The sequence below is a fragment of the Teleopsis dalmanni genome, chromosome 2 (assembly GCF_002237135.1).
Source record: "Teleopsis dalmanni isolate 2A chromosome 2, ASM223713v2, whole genome shotgun sequence".
Classification (NCBI taxonomy): Eukaryota; Metazoa; Arthropoda; class Insecta; order Diptera; family Diopsidae; genus Teleopsis; species Teleopsis dalmanni.
Genome location: NC_051847.1, coordinates 135,120,385 through 135,132,733, shown reverse-complemented (window position 1 = coordinate 135,132,733; position 12,349 = coordinate 135,120,385). Strand labels below are relative to the sequence as shown.

At 29.1% G+C, this 12,349-nt stretch overlaps 1 protein-coding gene across 1 annotated transcript in view; it reads right to left on the bottom strand.

Annotated features, from left to right (window-relative positions):
* Positions 1–4,879, bottom strand: part of LOC119675762 — a 5,190-nt gene extending 311 nt beyond the window's left edge. Inside the window, exons 1-3 of the mRNA XM_038086969.1 lie at positions 4,791–4,879; positions 346–461; positions 12–201 (exon numbers count right to left, since the gene is read on the bottom strand). Of these exons, the coding sequence (XP_037942897.1) occupies positions 12–201; positions 346–447 (292 nt within the window). The 5' untranslated portion in view covers positions 448–461; positions 4,791–4,879. The remainder of the gene's footprint in view (positions 1–11; positions 202–345; positions 462–4,790) is intronic.
* Positions 4,880–12,349: the final 7,470 nt, after the last annotated feature.

The following is a 12,349-nucleotide window of genomic DNA, read 5'->3' as shown; positions in this document are numbered from 1 at the left end:
AATAAATGTACTAAAAATAAATAACATATATCGTGTCTTAATACCAGAATCATTAGAATCAGGCTTTGCAGCCTGGGGTGATGCTAATATTGCCCTTGGACGAACAGAAATTGAACCGCCGCGTGGCTTAAAGGTATCAGCAATTACCGATGGTCTATTAACAACGTTAACAGAAGGTGGAATCCTTGGTCGAAAAGACATCTATAATAAAATTTGATAATTATTGTGGTTTATATTTATTAGGTTTTATTTATTAAATATATTTTTATAATAAAATATTTTTATTATATATATTTTTTGATTTATTTTTTTGAAACTGTTCAAAAGTAATAATGATATACTAACCCTGGGACCCGTAAACGTCATGACAGGACGAATACCAACTTTTCCCATAAGTTGAGGTGAAGGAACACGAACACGTGGTCTTACGCTTGGTTGAAGAGACATTATACAGTATATACCTATATTAAAAAGAAGAAAATATTTATTTTTAAAATAAATGATATTTACAAATTTACGTTTTACTTCTTTTAAAACTATTATCAACAAAATAATTGAATTAGAGAAAATGTGATGTGATGAGGATGGATTAGATTTAGGATTATGGATTAGATATTTATAAAGGATTCAATCTACAATAATATTTTAATATAATGAATATATATGTTTTATACTAAAATGTTTTAATTTTATACTTAATTTTTTGGTTAATTGTTTAATATTATAGTAAATTTTTCAATTATAACATATTATAAAATAAAAAAATAAATTTTAATTATTTCATATGTTTGCTATTATATTGAAAAATCAACACAAAAATAATATACGAGTATAATTGTACATATAAGGATAGCAAAAATTTAAATTTGAATTAAAAATGGATTATTCAAAACTCTCCAATTTTGGTACAGTAACACAATGGGTCAATAGGAATAGGTGGATTTCTATAAGCACCGTCGTCGTCATAACCTAAACTTCAGCACATTATAATTTTTTCCAATCTTAATTATCTTAAATTTGATTAAAATATTTGCTAATTTTATGCTAATAAACAATTAACCAATAAAAAGATATTTATTAAAATATATTTTTCAGTCACAATTAATGCAAAATGCAATATGAATTTTTGTTAACAAAATATAAAGACTTATTAATAAAATCCTCAGGGTATACAGGGTGAAGTAGAAAAAATTCAAAATCGAATTGTCAAATCCAAGTTAAGATCAGTGGCACTAATTAGAAATAACTTGAAAGCCTAGGATTTTGAATTGACTAATATTTATGTTTAACTGTAAAAAATATACTATTGGTTTTTATGGAAACAAATTTTGTAAATCTATTGAGATTTATATCTGCAATAAAATCTAAGAAAAAGTTGGATAGCACAATTTTATACGATAATAATAAAGTCAGAACCAAAAACAAAACAATTATGAACAGAATTTTAGATACTTTTTATTTTTTCTAGAAAAAGTGGGTAAGTTTGTAAAAATTATCACAAGAATTGTATCAATATACAAATAATTTAATGTAATTTATAAATAAAAATTATATATATAAGTAATGAATATACAAGAAATTTATGTATAAATATTATATAAAGAGAAATATAAAAATACACTTTAAAAGAAAATAATTGTAATTTATGGTACATAAATTTATATAAGAATATGTATATATACATTGCGTATATTGTATATTAAAAATAGTATTTTAAATAAACGTTGAACTATAATATAATCAAGCCACAATTTATTATTAGAGAATTTGTGAAAAAAGAAATACAGCGCGTATAGCTATTAAGAATAAAAATATAATCAAAATGCAAAAAAAAAAACATTATTTTAAATGTTATATAATATGTTGGTAAGTTTTTGTGTTGTAATAATTTTTAAAAAAAGAAATTGCTGGTTTAATAAAATTGCACAATTTTTAGCCTAGTACTAAGTACTAACATCCAATTGAAATGCTTATTAACCGATAACTTGACAACGGTGTACAGTGTTCATTAAAATAATAATTAAAATTTAATAAAAATAAATTTGTATTTTCTTTAATTCTCTAAATCGAACGAATTACTTTATAAATATGTGACAACATAAAAACTGACCAGGAAGCTAGTCTTTAAATATAACAAATCTTTTATTTCCGATTAAAATAATATATAATATAAAAAATGAATGTTATAAATAATGATTGCAAAAACTATCTTATTATCAATTTAATTTAATATATATCAAATATTTCCATTTAAACTTAAGGTTTTATTTACTTTATACAGCTTATTGCTATCATTATTAGCTATAGTTGCAAACTGTTTCATATTTTAAATATATAAATACATACAAAAACTGATAATTGTACACTACTTTTCCGATTATTAAATATTTTTTTTATTAAAACAGAAACAGAAACTTCGCTATGCCATTAATATTTTAATCAAAAAATACCTTAAAACTAGACGCTAATTTCGATATTTATTGAACATAAAAATAAAATACTGGCTTCTGATATAACATTCCTAACAATGGTCAGCAGAAAGATCGTGTTATATAAGCACAAACTGACTTCATAGAAATAATCTACCAAACATATAACAGATTTTTACTGATAATTCTTGCAAATCACGATATGCAGAGATGAATGGAAGCGTATTGTAGAGGAGGCAATGGTCCATCATGGACTGTGATGCCAAAATGATGATGAGGCGACCAAATTAACGGCAATTTAATATTTGTTCTTACTTTCAAATGTTAAAGGCATGTTACACAGGCGATAAATTCATCGATTACCACAGCATTTGTTGTTGCTTTCAATGTAAATTCAAAAATTGCAATACTATATAAAGGCTCACTTAGTCGGTACGTACCGTAAGAACTTAAGCCATAGAGAAATACACAATCAACCACACCTTTGTATTTGATAGGAACGGAATGAACAAAAGCGGCGAATTTTGTTAATTTCGTTCCTATCAAATAGACAGGTTTGGATGGTTGTGAATTTAAGTTCTTACAGTATCTACCGACTAACTCAGCCCTAAAGCAGTAATTAGTCTGTAAATTCCAATACACTGATTACAAAAGTGGTAATGTTATGCTGGATGGACATCTGTATAGCGTATATATCCCTACCAATTTGGAAAATAACTTTTTACAGTAATTAGTTTATAGCACTGCCGGAATAATTTTGATGCTAGCAATTAATATGATATCTAGTTAAAAAAATAAAATTGACATATTAATACATTAATAATAATTCACGGTTAGTAGAAAAACTAAGTTGCGCACATAAGAATTTGCGAAAATCAAAAAGCACATAACACACTAAACAACGAAAGGACAGATAATCGTAAAACAAAATGGCGGAAAGAAACAAAACGAAATGAATCGGGAACTTACGATGAAAGCGAACTCTACATACTACACTAGTTGCGAAAATACTTTAAAATTGTAAAATATTGTGAAATTATATTCGTATACATCAAACAAACACTTCAATAATGTTACTGAAGACTGATTCTTTCCTTATGGTAAAAAGTTTATTTCTACCATTAAATTAACGATTAATAAATTTTAAGTACTACAGTAATTTAACATGTTTCATAGTACAAAAGCAAATAATGACACTGCATTTGTCCAGAAACTAATTGTAATAATCAACTAATATAATATATAATCTAGTTTATATACAGCACTAATATTTTAAATATATAATAATACCGTTTACTTGTAGATTAAGTTTATGCAAATGTTTTTTTTTTGAAAATTTCTTATATTTTTGTTAACAATTAGAATCGAATTAGACTTTTGAAAAAATACCTCAGCCAACTTCACCGAACACTTCACGTACTGAACTTGCTCTGAAAGTATTCCGAAAAAGAAAAAATAATTAGCAAAGTTAGGTGCTATACGTACGAACAGAGCCGAAAACTAACGAAGTAGTTACAATGCCGCATTTTTTTGTCTTCATAAAATTCAAAATGTCACTTTTACAATATTTAATATTAATTAACTATCTACTAAATCATATATATAATTTCAATAAAATACTAATTTAATGAAATCCAATGCAAAAATGAGCAGCTCACAAAATAATTAGCAATAAATACTTCAAACTATTATTTTTTTGAAATTTGAAAAAATTGTTATTGTGAAATTGTTTACAACAATACTTGAAACAAAAATTTAATAATATTTTTAAACAATAATATTAGCACTATTGTCCACAAATATAATCACACATATTTATACATTTGAAGAGTGAATTTAGTGGTACTTTAATTTAATTCTAAGAATCCACACTTTAAATCTATTAGAAGCATTTATTGATAGAAATGCAAATTAAACAATTTTGATCATTAAACTTTAGTAAAACTTCACAGATTGCAAAATTTCCGAAAAAAAAGCTAAATCATAACTATTATTAATTGCTCTCACTTGCAGCAATTAAAAATTTCCACGGTAATATTTTCGCCCACTTGCACTTCCGAAGTTCAACCGCGAATTAACTAATAAGAAGGCGCGTTATTTTCTTACAAGAAATCTTACAAGCGAATCAAATGCATAAAAACCGCATGAAACGGAAATGAAAGTTCAATATAAAATCTAGATACGACTCTTTCAATATTTGAAAAAAATAACTAATTAACAAATATAATTAATATAGCATTAAATTATAACAAAATATAACAATTAATATTTGTTACAATAACACAACAAATACATATATATATATTATTTTATATATAATTTTTATAAAAATAATAAAATTAATAAAAATATTCAGCTTACCTTTAGTAATTTAGAAAGAAATTAAACTCAAACGTGTGTTGTAACTTGACAAACGCAAAAGATTGAATGAGAACCTATATTCAATTGCAATAAAGGAATATACTCGATATTTCAAAAAATGGCATTACCAAACTTGACCTAAAATCTATACACAAAATATCACAATTGACGTATAACAGATTTTATCAATTATACTGTGTGGAAGGTCCATATTTTGCCGCAAAGCAAAAGTATTATACATTATATAAATAATATTATCACAACACACATATATTATTTTTTAAAAATAAAAATTATTTTACTATATTCTTTTAAATAAACATTTCCTTTTGTTTAATTTAATTTATTGGTACTAGTCATAGGATAAAAATATTATTTTGGGCAAAGTTTTAAGTTACACGGTGGCATCAAACAGATTTTGGCTTTTAATAAGACTATAGTAATTAGTCAAGGTTGCTACACAACATTTATTTAAAGATATGCGAAATTTACAATAAATATATTTTTTAAGCCGTTAAGGCTGAATTTGTTGTACCGCAAGCAATCAGCTGATTCGTTCCACCTAATACTATATAGAGTATAACTACAAATTGCAAAAGAAAGATATTATCACCAAAATAAAAGAAAATAATAAATAATAAAAGAAAACAGAATATAATAAAACAATCAATATTTTACAAATATCCCGTATAAAATTAACAAAATTACGAAAAATGCGGTTACAACTCTTTAATAAAATGACAATACTTTTGACTTCTATTTCTTGATGAATTATTTCATAAATTGTGGCCTTTTTATAGTTCTTGCCGTCTAAAAATTTTACTATTTCTTCTTCCGCAAATACTTTAATAAAATACTTTTCCACTTTTTCAATCCAATTTTTGTTTTCCGTTTTTTTTTCATAGTTTTAGGTTTTCTTTTATCAACTGTGTTATTTGTAATAAAATTCAAATACCTATTGATAGTTAACAGCTGAAAATTCAAATCTTAAACTGCTTTTAAGAGGTCTGTTCCACGACCTTTACTCGTAGTACCTTTGAGTAACAATCTGTATACATAAGTGCGTTCCAACAGCAAATTTTCGAGTATATGAGAGCATCTGAGAGCATGTGAGAGAGCGTAACAACCTGTCGAAATTTGAAAATGCTACACAAAGTTTACTCGTACATTTTATTTCAAGTAAAATTTGAGTGATGTGTGAATCAGCTGATTTGGTTAGAATTTAAATTTTTGTGTTTCTTATTTGCGTGGCACTGGTGTGCTCACCAGATTTTACACAAACCTGTTTTATGAAAATCTGCATAATGAGCGAAATTTGGCACGCTCTCAGTTTGTGTTACGCTCTCGGTTTGTACTTTACATGTGTTTTACCTGAATTTTACTACGATTAGCTCGTGAAACAGACCTAAAATGTTTACGCAATGCTTAAAAGTGATGTTTCTTACTAAAAGTGATGATAAACTGCTTTTAGTAAGCTAAAAGTGCTTTTAAGTAGTTTTAAAATCGATTTTAAGAACCTTAAAACAAATTTTAAGGTTCGCATAAACGTGATGATCGAGTTAAATATAAAGGAATTGTTAACACAATAAGTAATTTCTTGGAATATTGAAATTACATCCTCATTGATTTGATGTTTTCTTGAAAACGAAACAGTCTTGCCGAAGTACACATAGCTGTAAAGGTTAGAACCAATTGAACATTAAATTAATTGTGTTCAATGGAATAAGCTGACACATTCTTATATGGCACTTACATTGGCCGAAAATGGCTCATTTTGAATGAGCCATTTGAAAGTGTTTACATTCGTTGTAATTCGTTTGTTCTCATTTCAAACAGCTGATTTTTCAACTTGCTTGTTGATTTGATTTTTGGCCTGTGCCAAAAAAATATTGCATGAAGGTTAAATATGCTTTCAAACCTTACAATACAAAACTTAAAACATATTTTTAACTTTGATTAATTACCTTTTGGGAAGTAGAAGTTCTAAAAAGAGGTACATCGTTTTCAAGAAAATTCAACCACCAAACATTTGTTTTCCTTTTTTTGTAAATATGTCAAAAACAGCTTTCTCAAACTGTCAAAATGCCATGAAAAGCTTTTATTGAGGGTATGTTCAATGGATTCATTTGCATTTGGAACATATGTGGAATGCATTCGAACATTTTTCGTACAGAATGTGAGAAAATTGCTCATTTTCGCGCTTGAAAGTTTGTATACAAGAATGAGCCATTCGCTACTCATTTTCGATTTATAACCAAAATGAGCCATTTTCGGCCAATGTAAACGCCATATTACTTTAAAGAAACAATTATTGATTCGAGGCGAACGTAAATGATTGAACACAGAAAAAGTAAATAATGATGACAAAGTGTTACCCAATATAACATAAATACACAAACAACACTAGTTGAATGCGATCATCAAAAGTTTACACACACAAAAATGGAATGCAATTGCTTAATGTTGGTGTCAGCTGGTATAAAACTTTTCATACCTTTACGTCCAACACCCAAACTTGATCGATTCTTGTGTTTCCCCCTATTTGGATGAATAATCGAATATATTACTTTTCATAAGGTAGAATGGATCAGTTGATTTCCTACTGAACAAGCGGTGAATTAATTTTTAAATTTAGTTAAAAATCGATTTTATTTAATAAATTATTGGTAGAAAAACAAAACAAGAATAAAGACTTAGTTAATTTATTGAAATTAGATTGACCATATAACGCTGTTTCGAGTATTGCCAAGTACTCATCATTAGTATAAACTTTTAAAATTTAAATTTTAAATTTAAATATTTATATGCTTCTGTATTTGAAAAAAAAATATTTTTTAAATGCTTAATTCAAATATCCACAAATATCCATATTTCACAGTACGACATGAATACCGAACCATATCACTTTTCATTTTCATACGATTTTCATACGAAAATATGGCAAGACATAACCAGGCTCTGCATGTCATGGATATGGGTTGACAGATAAAAATAGATGCATTATGACCAGTGGAGATATACGCATAAACTGATAAACTGATAAAACCTTCAACGAACTACGGCATTTAACCAGAAACAGAAACAACTGGAGGCTCTATATAAATCCTTTATGTTTCTGATGGAATACGACTTATATATATATACTAAGAAAGATCAGCTGCTAAGTTTTATGAATCAATATATCAATTCATGAAAAGCAATTGTAATTATCTGTTCCTTAAATCAAAAGAGCGATATGATTTGGAATTAAATTTTATAAATAACGACTTAAAAAAACGTCCACATGGTGTGAACAAAACTGGACTCCAGAGTAACAGTGGTATTAATGTTATTGTGCCCCAAGTACACACATTATTTTATACGCATTTGTCTCAAGGAGTTTCACCAAATTTCATCCATTTTTCACATGGATATTTATGAATACATATGTAGGAAAAACAAAATATATGCATGTATATAGTTTATATAAATACTAAATTTTATTTTTGAATTATTTAATCCAAAATTAATTGTAATTATTTTAATGAAATTACACATATAATTCAAAGTTCCATTTTTCTGTTAACATCAAATAAGATATCATGAAATCAATTAAGGCTAGAGATAGAAAAGTTAAATATGTTTCAAATTGAAACTGAATTTGTACTAGAGTTTTGTTTGTAATTTTATCTGTCAGAAACTTATCTGTCGATTTTGCATTGAAAGCAACAACAATTGACACCTAAAATAACAAACATGACAGCTAAAATTACAAACAAAGCTCTCCGGTGAATCAAGTATTAGTTTCAGTTATAGCGACATCTTCAGCTACAAATATTATTCGCAACATTAATTTTCAATGTGTTTAAACTTTTAAGTTGTGAATTCACCTACCTATATATCATAACAGTAAGTATGGAGTATTCCAAATGTTAAGTTCAGAAATATGTTATGTTTCCACTGCAGCTAAATTTACTTATGTAAATACATTAGTATTTAAGATTTTGTCGTTTGAATTGGCATAAGCTGATTTATGCATTTGAAAGAGCTTTTATATAACAGAAAGTTCTGTAAAAGTTTCAGCAGAGCTTTTCTTTGTTTACATTTCAATTGTAAGTAGATGATACTTATTATGCTATGTTCAGACAGCCAAATTTCCTTAATTTCGAAAAAATTAAATTAAGTTCGTTTCGAAAGTGTTCATACTGCCCCAAATTACCGAAATCATATGTTTTTTGTTTACAAATGAAATTACATGCTCAAAACACTATTTGTATTTGGGATATTTTAAAATTTGATATTGAAATTTAAAAATTTGATTTTTGAAATAAAATAGAAATAAATAAAAAATATAATATAGGAAAAAATGAATAATAATAAGGAAATCTTATTATAATATGCTTTTCAAAATATTTGCCATCGTCAAGCTACTGCAAAAATAATAAGTAGCGCCTCAGCCAATGAATTACAATTGCTGAAACAAAACATTGCTACTTTAAATCAACAAATGGAGGACTGCTATAAAGCTATACTACTTGGAAAAACGTCATCTGTACCAAGACCATTTTGCCAATTTGTAAATAACACATCACTCAATAAGTCGTGTGACTGCCACACAGATGGCGGTGCCATTATCAAATCCATATGACGTTTATGAAAAGCCTTCAAACCTTTAAAAGCCTACATGTAAAATTTCGTCACTTCGATAAGTCAGAAAAAAGTGACAACCATTTAAGTGAAGCTACTTTTATTTTCAAAACAATGGATTCAAAACAATTTCGTGTGTTAATTTATCATTTCTTCTTGCTAAAAAAAATACTGTAGAAGCTCAGCATAGGCTTCAAAATTGTTATCCGGAATCTACAATTGAAATTGCGTGAAATTGCTGAGACCGTAAAGATATCAGAAGACAGTGTGTTTACAATTATGCATGAACATTTGACCATAAGAAAGCTCTTTTCAAACTGCGTGCCACGTTTACTCACAGTCGATCAAAAACAACAACGTGTTGATGATTCAGAGCAGGGCTTGGCCATGTTTACACATAATAAATCATTAATTTTTTGCAGCGATATGTTTGCAGCGATAAAACATGGGTTCATCCCTTCACTCCGGAATCAAAAGGATTATCACCTGAGTGGACTGCAGCCGGTGAACCACGTCCGAAGCGTCTAAAGGCACAACAATCAGCTGGGAAGGTTATGGCTTCAGTATTTTAAGATGCATATGGTATAATCTTCATTGATTATCTCGAAAAGGGAAAAACCATCAATAGTAACTACTACACGGCATTACTGGGTCGTTTGAAAGCAGAAATTGTCAAAAAACGACCGAATATGGCGAAAAAAAAAATTTTGTTTCACCAAGACAATGCACCATGTCTCACATCAATGGTAAAACAATGGCAAAATTACACGAATTACACTTCGAATTGTTTCCTTATCCACCGTATAGTCCAGATCTGGCCCCCAGCAACTACTGGCTATTCGCTGATCTCAAAAAAATGCGCGCCGGGAAGAAATTCATCTCAAAAGATGATGTAATTGCTGAAACTGAAGCCTATTTTGAGGTAAAAAACAAATCCTTCCACAAGCACGGAATCGAGAAGTTAGAGAAGCGTTGGAATTATTGTATTGACCTTGGAGGAGATTATATTGATGAGTAAAATCGATTTTGGGCAGAAAAAATTTGTTTTCCTTAGTTAGTCATACGACTTATTGAGTGATGAATTATATCATTTAATTTGCTTCTCTTAGCTACTAAAGGCGTTAGTTGTGCTCATAAGTTTGCAGCTCATATCTCAAAACATTTCTATCATATTTCGTCTTTCCCCTTTAAGCAATTGCATTCATAAATTTCTGTCATAAGTGTGCACAAAAGTAGAATGAACAAAATAATGTGCGTGTGCTCTAGCTTAAAATATGAGAAATAGAGATTGGGAATTGTATGAGAGTATTTTCTGTTCTATTCGAATATCAACTACGTGTATAAGAATTCAACATGTTGACTTGCCGAAGCGGTTCGATGTGCGGCTGAAGTTTGCAGCTAACATCACCATACATTTCTTTCAAATTTCGTCTCTCCCCTTTTAGCAGTTGCTCCAGCGAATAATAACCGCTTTGTGTGCGGCGTAGCTGACCGCACATTTATACGTTGCAAGTGTGTTTGATTTTGTTTAATCACTGCATAAACAGGTATGGTTCTGAGTTAAAACTCTTTTGTTTGAAAAAAGTTGGTGTGATGTTATGAGAATTATGTGAAAAGCTGTATTTATTCCATATTGATATAATATTAAACTTATATATAAATTATTTATTTAATTGGTTTAATATATCTTTTTGTTAATGAATTATTAAACGTTAAATTGTGAATATATTGTTACATGTAATATAGTTATTATTAATAAAACATCTTATATATTTCAATTTATCATTTTTAATTTAAGTCGTACATGTAAAAACAACATTGTAGAAGAGCCGCACACCATTCTAGATAGGGCACGCGTCGCCATTGCTTTATTATCATTTTGGCAGTTTGGTATGCTTTTCCCCAGGGATTAGTTGACAGTTTATCTAGCAAGGTGTTGTACAGCCGCTTCTTGCTTTTTAAAATAGAATTTCGAAGCTCTTTCCGCTTGTCGTTGTAGTTCCAGTTAAGTTGCTTAAAATTGTTATGCCCTCTTGCCCGCTGTTGAAGTCCTCTATGGTGTCGTTAGGTGAAATATAGCAGCTGTAAAAATGTATGCCGTCTATTTTTGCATATGCTATACGAAGCCATTATGCTGGTTGCTCTCCATAATTTCATAGCTTTTCTGGCCACAGATACATATCTGTGTCGCTTTACCGCTTAAATCTCTGCACCACCACCTACCACCACACTCCGGGACGTTAAACTGTTCTGAAATTAAAAGAACTTCTGCTGTTAGATCATTTGCTGTTATCATCAGTAGGTCTTGCGCAACTTTACAGTGGTTTAAGTTGATTTGAAGACACTTAACCATGTATATGTAGTTTTCTACAAGCGGCTTGGTAAACTGGAAAAATTTTATTTAACATGTCATGATTATTATTTTCGACAGGACATAGCAGACACCTGGGTGAATTGTCGCAAGATTTAGCTTTATGACCTGTATCACCACACCTAAAGCATGCTCCTGCTCGGTTGGTATCATTTTGCAGTATCTTGGGACATGCCCATATTCTAGACATTTATAGCATCGAATTGGTTGTAGGTAGTCTCTAATTCTACATACTACCCAGCCAATCCGAATGTGTCCAACATTAATTAGAATTTTAGCGTCGCGTGTGGGTAGAACGATTCTCGCATTGTGTGTCCCATACCATGAAGTGCGAATTACTTTTACCACTTCTGGCTTCATACTTTCAATATTAGGAAATTGGTTTCCAATGGCCGTACAAACATCTGAAACTGTTGTCGTCTCGTCTAGGTCATGACTTTCAATTGTGGTTTGCTGGCTTAATATATGTATATCAGCGAAATCATGGAGCGATTCTGCAATGTTACCTTTATGCTTGTTTGCATCCACTTCAGGTCCGCACTTAAGAGTCAATACAAGTTCA